Source organism: Cyprinus carpio, chromosome B24 (assembly GCF_018340385.1).
Source record: "Cyprinus carpio isolate SPL01 chromosome B24, ASM1834038v1, whole genome shotgun sequence".
NCBI classification, from domain to species: Eukaryota; Metazoa; Chordata; class Actinopteri; order Cypriniformes; family Cyprinidae; genus Cyprinus; species Cyprinus carpio.
In genome coordinates this window covers 12,785,795-12,806,991 of record NC_056620.1, presented here as the reverse complement: position 1 = coordinate 12,806,991, position 21,197 = coordinate 12,785,795, and the positions used below count along the sequence as shown (strand labels likewise).

The 21,197-nt window shown below is 35.3% G+C and overlaps 1 protein-coding gene across 2 annotated transcripts in view; it reads right to left on the bottom strand.

The window, feature by feature from the left end:
* The window catches only part of LOC109067466 (uncharacterized protein C8orf34 homolog), an 80,490-nt gene extending 60,040 nt beyond the window's left edge, over positions 1 to 20,450 (bottom strand). Inside the window, exons 1-6 of one of the 2 annotated variants that reach the window (XM_042752091.1) lie at positions 20,072 to 20,450; positions 6,797 to 6,941; positions 6,589 to 6,720; positions 3,219 to 3,347; positions 2,087 to 2,115; positions 1,274 to 1,437 (exon numbers count right to left, since the gene is read on the bottom strand). In XM_042752091.1, coding sequence (XP_042608025.1) covers positions 1,274 to 1,437; positions 2,087 to 2,115; positions 3,219 to 3,347; positions 6,589 to 6,720; positions 6,797 to 6,941; positions 20,072 to 20,140 — 668 coding nt within the window. In that variant the 5' untranslated portion in view covers positions 20,141 to 20,450. The remainder of the gene's footprint in view (positions 1 to 1,273; positions 1,438 to 2,086; positions 2,116 to 3,218; positions 3,348 to 6,588; positions 6,721 to 6,796; positions 6,942 to 20,071) is intronic. The other variant, XM_042752090.1, reaches the window with a different exon arrangement.
* Between the last annotated feature and the right edge of the window lie 747 nt (positions 20,451 to 21,197).

Sequence of the window (21,197 nt, the reverse complement as noted above, 5' to 3'; positions counted from 1 at the left end):
CCTAATAAATATATTCAGTAAAAATCAATCCAATGCTCAATGTTTTGTTATAAAAAAATCACAATCATCTACAGTAGCATCAACTGTAATGAACTGTTGTACCTTTAAAAGTCTAAACATGCGTAATGAACAGCAGAAGCCCAACGGAACAATGCTTGAGGAGAATGTGTTTACTCCTGTAATGATTCATTCATACTGACGAGGACTAAGGCTAGAGATCACAGCAGCATTGCCTTCGTCCTTTGTAATGAAAGTCTCTGGCAGCGCTTGTACAGCTACAGTATGTGCACTGGGGACGCCTCCGGTATCGACCCGAGGCTCCATAATTTACTGTAATCAAGTGAGAGAATATTTTAATGGAATGAAGTCTCTTCTGTCAGCCAGTTTCAGAATATGATTTATTATTTAATATCTGATCCTTTCTAATTAGTCGCATTCTCTGTGGCCAGCCTCTGCCCTCCACTCAAACACCAGCCAATTAAAATCACCCTGGAAACGTATTTAAAGGGTCGAGGAGCTGCAATTGCTTTTTTAAAGATATAGCTGTGCGATGTAGACACATTCAAAGAACTTTTCCCCTCCAGGGATTTATGTGGGGTTACCGGAGGCTATGGAATTCTTTGATTAAAAAACCTGACAAAACATCTCAGCTTTATGGAGATATTGAGAGAAAGTACATTATACAGTATGAGATATGCTTTATTAAACTCTCACTTTATTACGGCACTTTTTATATGTAAATAAACTCCCTTATCTTCTAGAACAAATTAGAATGTGACGGGCTGTCATGATCTTTCCATTCTACAACTTAACAGGAAGTATAAATGCAGAGAAACACTCTCATACAAATACAATCTGTTAAATTCAATGAAAGTGGATGGGGACCATGGGATGTCAAATCTCCAAAACAACAAAAATGCACCATAAAGGATCATAAAAATAGTCCACATGACACATGCACTATATTCTGAAGTCACACTGAACAAAATGATAAGTTAAACAGTAAAAGACTGTAAAAATGCTATGGTAAAAACCATTACTTAATGTAATCTTATAATTTACAGCATAAAACCATAAATTGACAGTTTTTCTTTTATTTAAACTGCTTATGCCTATTTTTTTCAGTTGTGTATTGCATTATTATAGTGTCGTGTGTTAAAATGATGGTGCTTTGTATAACATTATACTACTTCTATATATTAGTATTTACCTCAGTTTGTGGAAAAGCTACATATGCTGAGCTATATACACACTATATATAAGTGTGTCTCACCTTCCAACAGGGCTGTTGTCTTTGCTCACCCAACCCTCAGTTTTGGCTCTTGGGACGGGGGGCTGAAGCATCTCAGCCGCAAGGGGGTCAGAATCTTCCTCCTCACGACCCACCCACTCACCCACTACCCGCGGCCTCAGTATGGAGTTATACGCCCGAGGGTCCTTTGAAAAGGAGGCCAAGGTGTGATGAACAGAAAAGGAGAGAGGAACGGAGAGAGACAAACATTAAACAATCTGTGGTTATGTAAAGGAGTAATCAATTACTGAGGTGATAATTAAAAGGACTGATGTTGAAGTATGACTCATTATCTAAGCTACTTGTGTGGCCAGTCATTTTTACGGTGAATAGATTTTAATAATGGAGGATACACACAGTGAGCAGTAATAAAAAATTCAGCTCTGACATTACATTTTTGCAGTAGTTTAACAGCAACAGGCAATTATGAGAAAATGTCCTCCATAACAGTGGTACAGGAAGAAATTCATTTGCATTAATAGCTAAATGTTTTAATATTCATTTGAAATACCAAATTGGGAACAGAGGGAAGCCTGGGCAAACGGCCAAAAAGACATAGGCTATTAAAGTTTAAAAACTGTACTGTATTCTGAGAAATACAGTATGACTATGACAGATGTTTTAGCTGGATTCTCACTTCATCTTTTGATTTCTTTTCTTTTTTTGATTTGAGTCTACACACAAGCCACAATCAAACTAGGCTTTTCTTCATCTCCTAAACAAATTCATAACAGTATTTGATTTCTATTACTGCAAGATAGCACATCAGATAAAAAGAAATAAAAAGCATCCTACCAGGTCAAAGTCATCAGAAACAGCAATGCCTGTGCAAAGGAAATAATTCACAAATCAATGTTTTCAGAAAATAGTTTATAGGACTCTCTAAATTAGAGGTTCTCAATTGGTTTTCAGGACTCAGAATTTATGATGCCCCAACACAGAACCTTGAATATTTTTTTTAATATGTAGTTATTTAGTTTATCTGTAGTTACTGTAGCTGTATTTTAATATTTGCTTCTGGCATTGTTTTTTTCCTGCTGTCAGAACAGACCTCAAACTCATTTTGGGGTCACGACCCACCAGTTGAGAACCACTGACCTAGAGAGCCTTTAGCTGCAACACAGAGTTTCTTTTTCTGAATATAAAATAAATAAATAAATAAATAAATTCACAGTTACACAGTTAATTTCTTAAAGGGATAGTTCACCCAAAAATGAAAATACTGTCATTAATTGCACACCCACATGTCGTTCCAAATCCATAAGACCTTCTATCTTCAGAACATAAATTAAGATATTTTTGATGAGGCACAAGTTTTCTGACCCTCCATAGACAACAATGCAACTGACACATTCAAGGCTCAGAAAAGTAGTAAGGAGATCATTAAAATAGTCCATGTGGCATCAGTGGTTCAACCGTATGAAGCTAAAAGAATACTTTTTGTGCACAAAAAAATAAAAAAAAATAATGACTTTATTCAATTTCTTTTCTTCCATGTCATTTATTCCGGGTTCTACATCAGAACATCGCCTACTGTGTCATCAGCACCACATGCATGTGTCATGGTACTCATGGTACATTGAAGAAAATAAATCATTCAATAAAGTCATTATTTTTGTTTTCTTAATGCATAAAATGTATTCTCACAGCTTTGTAACTTTACAGTTGAACCACTGATGCCACATGGACTATTTTAACAATGTCCTTACTACCTTTCTAGGCCATAAAATGTTTCAGTTGTGTAGGAGAGTCAGAAAGCTCTTGCATTTCATCAAAAATAACTTAAGTTGTGTTCCGAAGATGAATGAAGGTCTTACGGGTTTGGAACGACATGAGGGGCAGTAATTAATGACAGAATTTTTTGGGTGTACCATCCCTTTAAGATTTCCATGCATGTGTTTCACTGGGTAGTTGTCCATTCACTTACTGCGGGACAGGTTCTCCAAGGCTTTGCCAAGCTTCTTGCTCTCTTGCAGTATGTGATTGAGCTCATCAAAGTCTCGGCTCTCAGGTTTGGTCCTCCAGTCCCAGGTAGGGCGCAATATTGAACGAGGCACTGCAACAGAAGACAAATAAAACACTTACAAAAAACATAATAATAATAATAATAATAATTATTATTATTATTATTATTATTATTATTATTATTATTATTATTATTATTTTTAATTAGTGCTGATTTGTGCCGAAACTTCACTCTCTACCCCAGTGTTATTTTTTAAAATTAGTGTTTGTGCTGCTTTAAATTTAGTCAACTCAAATATCCAAGTTTTTACAAACTTCATATTTCAGTTTGACTAGGCTTAAATTTCATGGCAGCATTACCATCCAGTCACAAATTGTTATCGATTAACTTGCAGTAAGTGAAGGCGGAAGCACGCTGAATGATACATAACAGAAACGCTCTCTCGGCTGCGATCCCAATTCTGCGATCAGTTCTCCTTGCACCTTAATTGTCAAATACACACACAAAATGTCAATCATATGGGGTATCTCACATAAATACAGTCGGTTATGGCTTAAGTGAATGTAAACGGGTGGGTGAAAACCAGATATGTGTCAGTATATTACATCCATTTGGTCTTAAAGGGACAGCAGCCTAATTAAATACCTATCTGTCTCATTAATGTTAATCGAGCAACAAAACTTGTTAAATAAAGTATACATGTTAAACCTACTGTATTAGAAAAATTAGTTTAAAATAACTATGTATGTGTGTGTATGCAGGTTATATATATATATATATATATATATATATACAGTATATATATTATATATATATATATATATATATATATATACAGTATATAGAATCATGAAATTAAATTTCTCATATTGTGGTGTAAAAAAATAACTATTTACCTGTGTGTGTATGTAGGCTTTATATAAATATATAGATACTATGAAATCAAATTTCTCAAATTTCTCAAAATCCAAACGTGCGCAGATTGTCAGACATACACAATACCTCTGTGAGTATGTCTAAGAGCACTTGCAGCAAAACGTGTAACACTGAATAATTTAAAACACTCACAACGTCAAGCTAAATGTGTTTGCCACTGCTTTGACTCAGAGGTATTTGCTTTCAGTGCAGTGCATGTTTTGCAAATGATTTCAGTACAGGGTGTTTTCCCATCCACATTCCCCAAGCCTCTGTAATTGCTTTAAACGTGGCCTATGTGGACAAAAAGTACTATGAGCATGCAATATGATATATAGTATATATATAGTATGACAGCACAGGTTATCTCAGGTAAAAGAACAAAACAGCTCATTAGCTTTTGTAATCAAGTGCCACAGCGCTAAAGCTGGACGCTGCATACCCAGAACGACCAATTAGTGAATGTTATGATGATCTGGGAGATAATTTGGATTGTTCTGAAATGAGTATTTTGATGCCTTAAGGACTGTGCTTTTACACATGAGCTTGATTTGCATAAAATCATGACAGAATCATGATAATAAATCAGGTAGATTTATAGCATGTTTTATAGTAGTCCAGCGTAATTTGTTTTTTAGAGAGAAGATTTTGTGTTTTTGTGTCTTGTGTGTGATTTTGAATGTGAGATATTATGTGTATTGTGGAGTGTTTTTATGTGTGTATTTCACTGTTTATTTTGCATGTGCTGCAGAGTAACCTCTGGACTCATTATGTGAAATATCACTGCCTGGAAACCAAGAGCCTATATTTTTGTGAACACCTGACATAGCTGACACTTCAAAGATGCTAAATGAATAATTCACGCAAAAAATAAGCAAAATTTACCGCAGCTCTCAAATCTCATACACACTTGTGAATTTCAAAACTTGACATCAAGAAGTGCATTTACATGTACTAACCAAATGTTCATTATAAAAACCCAACAAAGCATGAAAATGCTTGAGACTGAATATTTTTCCAACGATTTAGTAAGTTTACATGACCTACAATTAACCCTGTAAAGCCTGGCATTTTAAAAATCCATTTCTTAAATGGAAAATGGAATGTTTTGAGCACTGAAAAATATAAAAAGGGTTGCATAAGTGTTTTTATTTTAGCTTTTATGGCTTATATATAATATGATATAGTGAGAATACAGAGCTCTATATATCAGGTTTGGAGTATATGCTATTATTTAGATGGCAAAAAGTAATGAAAATTCTGATAACCTGTAATGTAAATCAATGAGACCTTTAAAACAGACTTACATAAATATCAGTTCTACATCTCCAAATGTATATAAATATCATTCTATATCTCCCAATAACATGTCTTAGAAATATTATATTCAAATTCTTAGTTTTATGATCAAAAGTCTAGATTCTGATGTTTACTTTATAAAAATCTGTAAAGATTTCACAGCAAAAAAAAAAAAAAAAGCAACCTTAAGGGGGCTGTTTTTAGAATTATATTAAAGGCCTTTTACTTGATAATGAGAACACAAATTAAGATATTTCTGATGATTTTTGATATCTTAAATATCTTAAAAGTATTCTCATAGCTTCATAAAATTATTGTTGAACCACTGATGTCACATGGACTATTTTAACAATGTCCTTACTACCTTTCTGGGCCTTGAATGTGTCAGCTGAATTGCTGTCTATGAAGGGTCAGAAAGCTCTCAGATTTCATCAAAAATATCTTAATTTGCGTTCCAAAGCTAACAGAAGATCTCACGGGATTAAAACGACACAAGGGCGTGTAATTAATAACAGAATTTTCATTTTTTGGTGAACTATCCCTTTTTTGGGAAATCTTTTTGGATTTTGGCACTGTCTACATTCATTTTAAGTTAAAAAAAAAGCAAAGTGGTTGTAAAGTACAATCGGAAGGACATTAATAAACAATTTATAATTTGGTTTAACTATTGTTTTAAAATATAAGAACAAAAATAGAAACAAAATCACAGGATTTCACAAACTCACTGATGTGAAAACCATCTAAATAAGTACACTGGAAATGGGCACAGGCACACATCCACAGTATAAAATGGGGTTACATGTATTTACAATCTCCCTTCATGCCATTTCCCCAAAACTGGCCAACAGCCTCCACTCAGGCAAAAATAGAACCGCTGTCAGTAACAGAGCATCATATTAAATTATTAAAGACGGTGATACGAGTTACTCCCTCAGCAATACATATCACTCAGAGCTCATGCTGATAGCCTCCATAATGGCACTATCTAAAAATAGAAGTCGTCATTGTTCACTAATGTACAGGCAGTCTCCTCTATTTCTGATCTCAGATTAACAGTCACCCAAATCACATAAAACTGATGTAATGACACTAGCTTCTCTCTTGCAGCGGGACTCACATGATTTAGACTCAGGAGACGGAGGGGAAATGTTGGACACGGCCAGGTCGCTCTTTGATTTCTTGGGCTTCTTGGGATGGATCTGCCAAGGTTTTTCATAACCCCTGGAGTCCCGTCGTGTGCCTTTGTATTCTAGAGAGAGAAACTGATAGTGATCTACATTTTCTCTATGTGCGAAACAGCTTGAAGGATTCTAAACTATACCCACCTGAGGAGCTCTCGGCCCACAGCGCTGCAGATCCCGACAGGGTCCTCTGAATCCTGCCGGGACTCTCCTGCTTGGTTTGCAGATGGCCAATGAGGAAAGGAATGGGGTGGTCTGGTGTCTCAGTTATCAGTTTGGTCATCATCTCCTATCAGAGCCAAACAAAAAGCGATTAGAGTACAGACATGCAGCATGTGAGTAAATGCCAGAGAACTTGAGCTAAAGTAGCACATTGTCAAGCCAGCTTGTGTCGTGCCAACCTGAATCAGCAGCGTTGGCAAGCTTTCACCATCAGGAAAACTAATTAGGTAATTGGTCAGGGAAATATTCTCACACTGATATTGAGTATTATATGAGCTATAGCATGCAAGAGGATATTGCTGGAGGCTAACTGCCAGGATGGAAGGCTAAAAATGAGATTTATGTTTAAAAATAAGTGCTGGTAGGCATCATCAAAATTAAATTTCAAATGTGTTAAGCCTTATTTGGACATGATCAGTTTTCTAAACCAAGAGTTTTCAAACCAGGGGTCTGCAAAAGGAGTGTTAGTGGAAAGTTAGATTGCAGAATTTTAATTTGATAAGATTTTAATGATAAAGGGGTATTTCAGAGTTTTTAAAAGCATATTTAAGAATTTTTTAAGTCCTGCACAAATAAAATGAACACTGTCCATACGGAACAAACTAAATAATATAAACAGACATATGCAACTGCAAAACAGTGTAACTACAAGTTTAAAATGCTCAAGACATTCAATATACATTGTTATGTATATATGTATTATTATTATGTATTAATGTTGGTATATGAATTAGAGGTTGATTGACATTAGATTTTGCTCATATGATAATGTGTTTAAATAAAGGCGATACTGATAAAACCTATATGTTACATTTGTTAAATAATTTTTAACATGTTTACACAATTTAATGTCATTATGGTTTCATTCATTCTGTTTGGAAGTCTTTATTCACAAATGGGTTATTCTAATGACAGCCCTATTTTTAATTGTATGAAATGTAAACAAAAGCCTAATATTAAGTAGGAAAAAATACTGTTAAATTAATTGAAGGTTAATATTTTCAGATTAATTAAATAAAAATGTATTATAAAAAAAATCTAAAGTAAATATCAAAAGTGAAAACAACACATTGTCAATAATATCACATGACTAACACTATTATCATACTGTAAAAATGGGTATGCTTTATATAGTTTTGGAAGATACCTTGTAGGAGAGCATCGTATTTAGGGTTTTTTGTATCAAATGGTTTGAAACCAATAAGATATTGCAATCACAAAAAATCCAATCCGGACAGGATCAGAATTCTGGAAGTTTCTTTTAATGTTGAAAAAAAAAAAAAAATGCTGGTAGGCATCATAAAAATTGCATTTAAAATGTGTTAAGCCTTATTCAGACGTGATTACTTTCCCAAACCAGGAGTTTCCAAACATGGGCTGCAAAAGGGGTGCTGTATTGGAAAATTAGGTTTTAGAATTTAGATTTTACAAAATGTGTAACAATCAGGGGAATCTGCAGAGTTTTAAAAGCCAATTAATACTTTTTAAATAAGTTTGAAACCACTAATATACTGTTATCACACAAAAAAATCCAATCCGGACAAAATCAGATTTACGAGAGAAAGAATCCCTCAGATGCCATTTGCTTCATTATTAACAAAGATGTGTCGAAAACAAATTTACCCTTCTCTAGAAAAATAACTTTTGTCTAATTATGACTTTTTTGCATTGTAAAAACAAAAATAAGGCATTTCGTAAATAAGTCTTGTGCATGTAAAAACAACTTTTATTAGTTTCCACTTTCAGTGTAGGACCATGCATGAAACAAAGCGTCAGTTCTGTGTTACAAGCCAGACAATCACAAATCAACAAGACGGTAGATGTAAATGCAGTAATTACGACACATAAGCCTTGTGGGGTAATTAAACTAACCTAGCAACAGGGGGCACATAAAAGAGAGCTGTAATTTGTGGGTTTAGCAGAAAGTAAATTGAGCAGGGCTGTGTAACTGTAACTACCCCAGACTCCCCACTGAGTAATTGCCCTTGAGGTAAACAGGAAAGCACGGCGTGGATTAGCACACAATCTTTCAAGAATGTAAAGCATTTGATGCTATCTGAGAGGGGTTTTCCCTGCCTACTTTAATACAGACGTCAACACGGTGATGATACGGTTGGAAGTTGCAGCCAATGAGAAAGGCTTACTTACAGTAATTAAGATACTAATCTGCATGATGGAGAGCATGCACAGACATACTGAAATTTAGGTCAAAATCCCTGCACAGAAATAAGCTTTTCAATTGATTTTCTTGCATCATCAGGATGGAGAAACACAGGATCTCTCGATCATAATGACAGACAGGGAAAATTGGCAGGGGAAGGCAATCTCAGCCTTTCTAATAGACAAACTGACTGCAAGCCAAGTTCGGTGCCAGTTTTAAAGAACGAAGCTCTGTTGTGGACGACATTTCCAAAGCACTTCCTTCAGCCACTGACATTCTGTGTCAGACAACCTTTGTAGTACTACTCTTACTATGTCTGCAATAGTTTGTGGACCATGCACAGTAAGCACATTTTTATGCATAAACACCAGGTGATCTACTACATTTGCCAAAATGTCCAGGGTACAGCATGGACAAAATACTGCATCCCACAATGCAATTTGCTTGACATTGACCTTCCTTAACCAACCTGAGGAGTGAATCGAAATAAATATCACTTGTGAGTTCTAACTTACACCAACACTACCAAGTGTTATGACTTGTTCACTAAAAATGTATTTTTTCTAGTTTTTTTTTTTTTCTCTTGATATCTTCTGTTCTGTTCATGTCCTTGAAGCCTATTCCTTTAGCAGAGTTCATGAGTGTTTTCAGTTGAGCTATCATGAGTCATGAGGAAACTGATACTGTGTTAACCACAGACTGTCTCAGTCACTGCCAGAAACTCTTTAGAAAATGAAGCAACAATTCCTTGTTAAGGGATTCAAATGAATTATTTAATATAGTCTCCTGACTCACTGTCTAGACACAGTATGGATGTAATTAATATGTTGCCACTGTTGATTTTACTATACATATTTGGAGACTTTTTAACCAGAGCTAAGCATTGCTTGAGACTGCACTCTCATTATTCCTCTGATTCCTTCAATTATGCCTTACGTCACAGCAGGGAGACGATGACTGAAGGCTGGGACAGAGTTCTGGATGGGTTCCAGCCCTTGAGACAGGAGGAGGAGGAAAGGCAAGGAGTGGCACACAACCGCAAAGAGCAACACAGACCACATAACAACTCATTTATATATAAAATATTAAATATGAAGTATGCTACATATATACAGTAGCACGTATACATTACAGTTTGGAATAATTAAGATTTGTATATTTATTTATTTATTGTGAAATAGTATTACAATTTAAAAGAACGATTTCTATATGAACAAATTTTCAAATAACTGGTGATTTTAAATCTGCTGGTTTTAAAATGCATAATTTGTTTTAACAAAAATATTAAGCCGCCAAAACATTTAACGTTGATATTAATAAGAATCATAATTAATAACTGAGCACCAGTAATAACTGACTATAACTGAGTACCAAATCAGCATATTAGAAGGATTTCTGAAGGATCATGTGACATTGAAGACTGGAGTAATGACTGCTAAAAATTCAGCTTTGCATCACAGGAATAAATGACCTTTTAAAATATAGTAAAATAGAAAACAGTTATTTAAAATTGTAAATATTTCGTAATATTATTTTTTACTATATTTTGATGAAAATAAATGCAGTCTTGGTGAGCATAAGAGGTTTTGTTTTGATTAAAAAAAAAAAACAATAAAGTGCATAATTAAGATAAGACTTGGTTACCACATCATTCAGAACAGTCTGTGATCAGACTTTCTTTATTGCTTTAACTTTCTTTTTACAGTACATTGACTAAAACCACCTAACTGTTTCAAAGGCAAAGGCAGAAAGTTGCTGAAAAAATCGAAACCCATGTTGAATGTGTACGAGGCCACACAACGAGGGATTTAACTTTAATTACAGTGCTTGATAAAGGTCAATATATATCAGAAGCATTGTGAAAAAATGTGATAATTACAGACTTTCCCATCTGGATGGCGTCACATTTCTTAATAAGGAAATGCTAAATTTTCAGACATGTCAATTTGGCCATGATTTCATCACGGGATGCACTTAATATTGCATTTATTTCACTTCTTACTGTCAGGTGAGCTTGTCTCGTAACGCAGGGCATTTGCTCAAGATCAACGGAGGGGAGCACATGCTGCGCTGACGCCTCAGGTGTCTGCGGGTCACTGAAACATTAATTAGTGCACAGACCGCCAAGAAAACTCTATAAATAAAGGCAAGAGAGGGAACTCTCTATCTCCTCTCCATTATCCCACCCTGCTGTGAGTGTGTGTCTCTCCTCAGGGTACTTTTCAGAGCTCTCTCTCTGTGTGTGTGTGTGTGTGTGTGTGTGTGTGTGTGTGTGTGTGTGTGTGTGTGTGTGTGTGTGTGTGTGTGTGTGTGTGTGTGTGTGTGTGTGTGTGTGTGTGTGTGTGTGTGTGTGTGTGCAGCCCCTCTGCTGTAATTAAGTCTCAACAAGACCTACACAGTTTTGTCTCATTTAAGGTTGTCTTTTGAATGATAGAAAATGGTTCCCTATTATACACCCCCCAAAAATATCCTATTAAGTTATAGGCTCCCAATCCCATTTGAACTTTTTGACTGAAACTTATGATATATCTTTATTACCCACTGAGATATACCAACACAGACTGAACAGTTCTTGAGGTTTCAATTGCCTGTGATAGATGTCATTTTCAATTACAAGTGGGAAATGCAATGATTCTCCAGCCAATTGGTTTTATCGATATTCTGTGTGCTGATGTAGCATTCAATTTGTCACTTGTGGGACACCGAGGAGCTTCATAATGACAGTTGCAGCTCAAGAAATCTAGAGCCAGAGGACCTCAAACATAGTAGTCAATACATAACAAAGCCATGGTCAACATGTGCACAGTGCAAACGGATTTGTTATTCACTATTTCATTGCATTTTTTATTTGGACTCAACACAAATGCTGACAGACCACCAGCACAATTGTGTGATGTTGCTTTTATATTTGGTCTATTTTAGCTCCAAATGAAGTCAAAGCAGTTCAAAACAGTAAAGGTGCTTCATTCTTGAATGAATCAGTGTTTATGAACGTATTGGTTGAGCGAATGATTTAATGACTGTCTGACAAAAACAGACTGCATCAGAAATCAAATACTCTCTTGACTAAATACTTATTTTTAATAAGTTACAACTTCACAACTGTTAAAAATTACATTCTTTATAGTGTGAATGTGTGAAGTCTGAATTTAATCCAGACATGCCAAATTAGCCATATTGCCAAATTGTAACACACCGGCATCAGTTGTGTTGCTACACTGCCATTTACAAACCCTCCCTTGTGGCCTCATGGTATAGTAAAGTTTCCACTGAATGCACACTTTAGAATCTCACCAGAAGTAGTTTAACTCTTTCCCCGCCAGCATGTTTGAAAAAAGTTGCCAGCCACCGCCAGCGATTTTGTTGATTTTCACTAAAATTTGATGGCCTACAGCATATTTTGCTGTATGAATATTTGAATATGCAATACATCAAAATAAAGATCAAAGCCTCTACTTTTAAACAAAAAAAAATCTGTTTTATTCTAGCTTGAAGCATTCTTTTTTGTATCAAAACTTGAATACAGGTAGATTTCATAAAAATGTATAATTTTGAGCAAAAAGCTTAGAAAATCACATTTTTATCAAAAACTACATCTGGATAATATTCGGTACAATTATCAAAGCATAAATCCAGTAAATCACTTCCAGCACTTCCAAAGCTTGCACAGCCATATACCACTTCCTGGATCATCATTTTACTCCATAACATTATGCAGTTTTCGTTTATATGCTGTCTATTGCTGATGATCGCATTATTTATCATATGCATCTGTTTACATAAGAGACCTCCTGTTCATGTGTGTTTTTGTTCGGGAGGTTTTGTACTCGTTCAGAAGATGTGTAATAGCGCCCCTGAGTGTATAACAGTGAAAACACAAAAAGCCTTAAAAACTCGTCAATGGCGGGGAAAGAATTAAGTTAGAGTTACAAACCTGCAGTATTTTACCTACTAGGGAAGTATGCCATGTGTTTGATTAATGCATTTGAACTAATCATTGAATAAATTATTTAAATGACTCACTCAAAAAAGTCACTAGGTTAGACTACTGCGCCAGCGCATTTAGATTTCATGCTTTCACAGTGTGATTTAGTCTATTAAAATACATTTTGAATTCCCCCAAAATTCAAGATAAGGGGGCAAAAATGCCCCCATATGACTTTTATATGTCTTTAATATTTATATCATCTGATATAGTTAATATCACTCAAGGAGTACAGTGCAAAGACGATATTGATTTGATGAACAGCTCAGTAAACAAGAAGATATTAACTGACTTCAATTTAAGACACAACAATTATTATTTTTGCTGCATTTCGACAACAAAAGTAGTTCCAAACAAAGCCACATCAGAACTGTTTGCATCTCTGAGCAATACACAACAGTGTTTCATTACTGAATCAATCAGCTGTTTGAACAAATTGGTTGAATGAATGATTCAATGACTCACTCGTGCAGTGATTTGGCTATTTTTAGTTTATATTTAAAGTGTATTTTCCCTTTTTCTCAAAATCATTTAAAATATCAGTATTCAAGGTTATTTTTAAAAACATCAAAACACAAATTTTGTTGATACTGATTTTATTTGATTGCTAACAGCCCTATAGTGTCTTACTATATGAATCTATCGATTAAATGTAAGAATTTGAAAGAAAAGATAATGCATAAATTTGAAAAAAATGGCCTTATATAGATAAAAATGCCCATGAAAGGTAAAAATCAATTTAAATTTACTGGAAAAGTTAATTTCTGTTACTCATGCAAATTAATCACTGCACAGAATATGAAAAATATCAGATGCTTTGGGAGTCAGCTGTCCACGGCAGTCCTAAACCTAACTACCAGCACAATAACACACTCAGCAAAATATCATCTAACTATTGTTACTGGAAATATTCCAGAAAATATCGAAATAACATTTTTTGACATTATTGCACACCCCTAATGATTTAACCTGCAGAAGAATCCCTGCCACTAATGTAAAGATATAGTCAACATGCAGTGCTTTTGAACTAAATATCACTTCTCAAAATGACATTATCAGTGATGGGGTAACTGAAATTAAATTTCTTTGGGAAACTGACATGCTATAATCAATATAAAACTATTCTGAACAGCATTTTGGCATCTCTTTTACAATTATCATGCAATATTATTTGAGACTATATTCATTAGTCAAACTGCATGACCTTTTAAAATGAAACACTGAAGGCAAAGAGTGCGAACAAGAAAAAGGGTAAATCACTGCACATAACATATTACGTTTCTTATACATCCTGTTTGCTGATGTTAGGGGTGCAGAAATCACACACTGCATCTTTAAGACATAGGTACAGCAAGCTAAGGAGAAACTAGAAGAACAGAAATTACCAAACAACCTTCAACCCCTAGTTCCTTCACACCAAGAGTTCAGTGAACATCGGCTGACACTATTTCAGAGAGGTCTAGGCTGTGATCCTTACACAGAGCCCTGGAGAAGCTGAGCCACACAAATTGCTCTATACACTGAATGACTTTTCTAGAACAAAACAATGCACTCTGGGCCAGTGTACCCTTGACTCTAAAATGCATTTGGGATGGTCTTATGGCAAAAGAAATCTTTCTCATAAATCTTATATTTACATCCCTTATGATATAACACAATGGCTAGACTCTATCAATAAGCATCCATGCCATGATTTCAGTCAATGTACTGTACATCAGGACTCTTATAGGAGTAGTTCACCAATAAATAAATAAATAAATAAAACTGAAAATTTACTCAACCTCTAGGACATCCAAGATGTAGGTTTGTTTCTTCATCGGAACAGATTTGGAGAAATTTAGCATTATTTGCTCATCAATTATTTGCAGTGAATGGGTGCCATCAGAATGAGACTCCAAACAGCCTATAAAAAAACATCACAATAATCAACAAGTAATCCACATGACTCCAGTCCATCAATTAACATCTTGTAAAGCGAAAAGCTGTGTGTTTGTAAAAAATACACGCAGCTTTTTGCTTCACGAGATAGCAATTGAAGGACTGGAGTCTTCTGGATTACTTGTGAAATATTGTGATGTTTTTATCAGCTGTTTGAACTCTCATTCTGACGGCACCCAATCACTGCAGAAGATCCATTGGTGAGCAAATGATGTAAAGCTAAATTTCTCCACATCTATTTCAATGATGAAGCACACTCATCTACATTTTAGGTGGCCTGATGTTTAGCAATTTTTCATTTGGTGAACTATTCCATTAAACAAAAATGCTTCCCCAACTGTGAGGGAGAGAAATCAGGGCCAATAAAACTACAAGATTTCTACCGAGTTTTTATGTGGCTCAGTAAACTGCAAGTACTGTCTTTGACAGCCACAAATCAAACCTCCAGCCATAATGATAAGATTCCAGTATACACATAAACACATACTGTCCGAATGAAAAATATATTAACCTATGTTCTGAATACTGAAATGACTTGTGTGTTGGTGCCTGTGGTTTTATTGCTTGAATGCATTAGTATGCTAATCAAACCTCCATTTGCTCAAGCTACAGTGTATTTTGTCTGTGAATGCACAATTCTCACAATCAGTTATGCTGCTGCTTTACAAACATTTTATTCCCTTTATTGCACTGCCTACAACCATTACACTGCAAGACGGCCACTTTGATTGGCTATTTGTAGCCAGTTTTCCTGTTTCTGCCCCAAACTTGTTCTCGTCACAGCTGAGTGGAACAAATAATCGCTGCAACTGCCTACGAGGCTATGAATTCTGATGTCTGCTTCTCTCTGCTTCCTTACGTTTAGTCTTAGGTATGTTTTTATCTGAAAACACTCATTATTTATTCTTTTTATTGCCAAAGCATATAGAACAAAATGAGATAAAAAAAAAAATATATTTCTCAATACAGATCTTGGGCATTCATTAGAAGGCGAATCTTCTAGGAAAGTCTTAAGAAGATGTAAATTAAAATATCTCTTCACTGATGAATGCAAAAAAATGCACTCAGGCAAAACAGTTGAAGCTAATCAACACAGCTACAGTACATCTCGATCCTCAACCCCCACACAATATGTCAGTCTACTGGAAAATTAAAATAGTAATAGTTAAAGCCTTTAATTTAGTGCAGGTAGATTTAATTATATTCATTTGACGGCATATAAGCATGCAGTAAGTGTTGTCTGCTCTGTTACATTTATTTCATTTTTCCCCCTCTTTTTTCTCCAGGAGAACTTCCTTATTAATTCAGAGCAACCAGAGGGCCGATCAACAGTTAACTATGTCAACTCCCATCCAATCTGGACTTAAGTGAGGCGGTAAGATAAGGTCTTAAAAATGGTAACAAATTGCTCTTCTCTGTTTGCTGCTGATGACACTGAATGTGTCTGTGTGATAAGTCAGTTTAAAAAGAGAAAGAACTAGTTTTATAGCATGAATATTCATATAAGTGGCCAAATTCTGTGGCACACAAGTGTATTTCACATTTAAAAAAAATACTGACCTATAAAATATTTCAGTTCTGTGTTGCCGTGCTTCAGTAAGGAAGGTCTGACACTTTAAAGATGCAGCAGCTACAGTCGTCATCTTATTCCCCAGTCACATGCATATTGCATTCACAGTGACCTCAATTTAAGTTTACTTGGTGTCTTCGTTTTTTTTCAAGAACTGGAAAAGTAGCTTGAGAGGGTCATTTATCATTTTTTTTCGTACAGTATGTCTGTGTTGTGCCAAAGCGTTCGTAGTGAGCACAGTTACAATGTAAAGTGGAAACACACCAGGCAAACACACCTGCAAAGAGATACTGATAATAGTTATGATGTGCAAACAAACTGAGGCTCTATATCAGCTGTTTGCAGTGACATTATAAAATAATAGAGGCAGAGCCGGATGGACAAAACTGGTGTCCCTGCTTAATATGTTTATATTTGTCAGTTCAGTGAAAATGAAAATTTAGGGTCACACTTGACATTACAGTATTGGTGTTACTTTATAATACTAATGAACAAATAGCAGGACTGGGGCAAGTTGTCACACTTTTTTACTCTAGTGAAAAAAAAAAATAAAATAAAATATATATATATATATATATATATATATATATATATATATATATATATATATATATATATATATATATATATGTAATTGCGCATCTAAACGTCCTGTCCCTCAACTCAGCGGCATGTGCTCCAGTTGTATTGTAAACAATAGCGTCATTAATATCGCTTATTACACAGCTCTGTTGAATACTTGATTCTGATTGGGCAATCGCACCAACCAGCCGTATGTTATTCCCAGATAACAACCGCCAAATTGAATAACACACCGCTCATCCAGGGTGCTACGAGTTATCTTGATTGGTACTACTTATGCATAACGAGTCACTCCACTATCGTTGACTGTCTGGCGCCATCTTGTGACTGAAAACACTTAACCACTGCGTATTACGCTTCGTGTCGGGGTCCTGATCACCCTGTGGGGGTTTATTCTGAGATAACAACCGGATGGATGAACATTATTCCTTACTTATCAGTTTGAGCCTGACTGAGAAGCAGAGTATATTATTGAAGAGGATCATGCAGAACCTGTGCATGCATGGCTTTTAATGGTAGAACTATGTTTTTTTTGTTTGTTGTTGTCTCATATTCTTAGATACGCTGTTATTTGTAAATCCTACTGCTTATGTTAGCTTTTAATATACGGTTTTATCCTGATGAAAGCTTTAATACAATACGGCAACTGCACACATAGCTATGTGAAAATAAGTGTATAATTGGAACAGTTCATTGTTTGAGCTGAGCAGAAGACAACATAGAAGACAGAACAGCAATTCATATTTGAATAGATTTTAACGTGCACCTAGTCTAGTTTTCTCTTCCTCTTCTCTAAAGCAGCACAGCACGCACTCGCCCTCTTTGCTGCCTTTTCCCGAGGGTGGGGTTTATCTGGGTTTGTGATGTCGGGAAGTAACTTTTTGTAGTCCCAACCATCCATTTTTGTAGGCATTAAACTACCAAAATTTTAAAAAGACATATCTCCGTTTGAATTGAACTTTCAGACTCTAACTTTCCATATTATTTATGCCAAACAGCAACATTACACACTAACTAACGTTAAAAAAGTGAAATCGCAATGAACCACCCCTTCAAAAATATGATGATATTAAACTTTGGGTTTGGAAGACTTTCAGTTTCACAAAAAATTATATCAGTTTAAGACTAGATGTTCCACCATACAAAACTACATATACATAAAAAATACATATTTTTGTTAGGACGTTTTGACTGAAAAAAAACGCTAGTTATTAGGATACAGACAGTGTGACAACTAGTTACGTTATAATCTACTTTTTAATTACAGTTACATGTTACTGTGTATGTGTGCACTATAATATAAAGTTTTACCATCTTCAGAAGTACAATTTGAACTGTCAGACTAACCTGAGGCAGTTACGAGAGACCGTTTATTGGCCTAAACAATTCTCAGATATGAAATACTCCCAAACCAACAAAGAGAAAGAAGGCGACAGACACTCGCGCAAGCCACTCACAGCGTTCACTGCGCGGCGCCGCTGTCCATGGTACTAGGTCACACACGCGCTGCTTTTAGCTTTATTGCTGTTTAATATTCAGCGCATGCACACAGTCCCTGCTACAAGACAGTTGATACATCGGCAGTATGACTCGTATGGACTGTGCTTCTTACTACAGATGCCTCACGGAGGTAATAGCTTTGGTGGATGACAACGCTATTTCAGTTCATTATGGTGTGGAGCAGAAAAGTCATTTTTTTTTTCAAGGTGACTGGTGTGTCCAGTTTCTGTTGTTTCAGAAATATTGGTCAGCTACAGTATAATGCCTTGCCTGATGTTATTTTCTGTTGCATTTATTATAGTTTTTATTTAGTCCATACTGATTATCTAATGATGCTGACAGTGCAAAAGTAGAGGAGACAGGGTAGTGTAAAATTTATTGAAACGTCTGTAACTCAGTGGATTTTTGTGCTGTGTCTCCAGTTTTGATATAGGCTAATATTTCCATATTTTATATGTCTACTATAAATTTAAGTAATTTAGAAACCTACTTCTTACTCCTAAACTCTTTAAATCAATGAAAAATACAAAGACTTCTGCTGTTACATATAGATTGTAACGTTATTTTAAAACATTAATTTATTGTATTATTCAAATGTAATGCTAATATATATGCTTTAAATATTTTAAAATGTAAACATATACACTGTCTTATTTTGTGCAATCTTTGCAGGTCCAGTAAAGTAACATACTGTATATTAGAAAGCGTTACAACCTTCTAGCTTTTTAACATTACCTCAAAATGGTTTTGGTCCTATCTTACATTTTTACAGATTCTTACAACTTGTCGCTTCATAAGGGTCATGCATGATATTAAATTCATCCTTTGTAGTTCATTTCCAATTTGTTTAAATCGATACAACTCGTTACAACTCACCCCGTGTTACAGCATTCCCATGTCTCCATATTTACAGTAGGCTACATCATTCATTAGATGAGCCAAAATACACTAACTATATATTACAAATGTAAAGAAATAACCCAGGAAGAAAGCTGAGATGAGCCTGACTTTTCCAAAAACAGTATATTTTAATAGGAAAATCTTGATAGCAGAAACAAAGGCATCAGTTTGGGTTACCGAGAGAAAACGTCCAGTCAGCAGAAACATCTTCCGTCACATTACCTCAGATTATTTCTATAGACGAGGCTATTATGAGAGCTGAACGCTTTAGTCCAGCATCTCTAGTTTTCCACAGTTTAATTGATTGAATGAAGGTAAGTGAATGCAGGAGGCTTTATAAGCGCAAATACCCCACTTACATTCATTCACTTCCCAAATCAAATGGATTAAAACACAATAAAATGTTCTTAAAATGCATGTTGCTATCATTTAATTACAATTCAACTCTACATCTCAATGTGCGCTCGAGAAGACTCAAGTAGGTCCTGCCTCATTCATTTACAATGCAGCAAAATCCCGAGGTGCCTCACGAACCTTTTTTGCGAAAAAGTTCTAACATACCTCAAACAAGGGTCCGATCTTATTCTTCTCCAGGTATGACTGAATTCTTGACTGCTGTAGAGACGCCATGAGAATGTGTTGCGTTAAACAGCAAAATGTTTGGATATGGTTAAATATTGCCAAGCATCTTCAGACGTGCGGGATTGCGGACGGATCTTTAGCGGACAGAGAGCGGACATCCAGCGCTGAGAGCTCGGCTGCTGCTCCAGCACAAGCTGAAAGTAACGGGCTTTGCGTCCTCGTCGGTTTGCTCACTATCTTATCTGATGGGACTATCACTCCTCCGGTCTCGGCAGAGTAGCTGGCGACGGCTTCTCCTCAAAGCCAATCAAAAACATTACACCTTCCATGAATGTTTATTCATTGGCTGTTCAGGTCAGAGAGACCCGCCCTCGTTGTTTACACAGAGTAAGTGTCAATATTAAATTCATATGCACGTACTTTGTATGAAACTTGCAGTATGAAGAATTCTTATTACTTCATTATAAAGCCTAATCTTGTATATACGTAAATAAGCCACATTTATATTGCTTACCAATCCCAGTTTCAAAAGTGTAATGCATTAAAATACACAACCAACACATTTCATATTGCAGTGCATTAGGTCTATACTTTTTTTTTTTTTAAGATGTAACCATTAATAAGCAACCCATTATTTATGAAAATGATGACTGCCGTCAAGAATGGGTTAAGAAGCAAATAAATAAGTTGATTATTACGTACTGTATAAGGGCCATTCACACTGTGAAATGCAGGTCAGTAGAACGAATATATTTACAATACAGCGTACCAGTCATGCTAAAACCTTTGTTCACCATATATATAAATAATGCAAAATACATACAAAACATATTAAAAAAAAAAAAAAAATTCTGCATTGGCATTTCCATGCAAAATCATTTGGGATTGGAAAGTCTATAATAATAATAATTGTAATAATTTATATTTTAAATTATATAGTTTAATTTACTATATAGTATAAATAGTTTTCTTTTTTCTTTTTTTTTCCAGCTTAAACATATGCATCATTGTTGTTACTATACGGTATATTGGTGTCACTAAGATATTACAGAACATCTGGAAACCCTTTACAAAAACTGTAAGTGACAATGAGCCCGGGGAAATT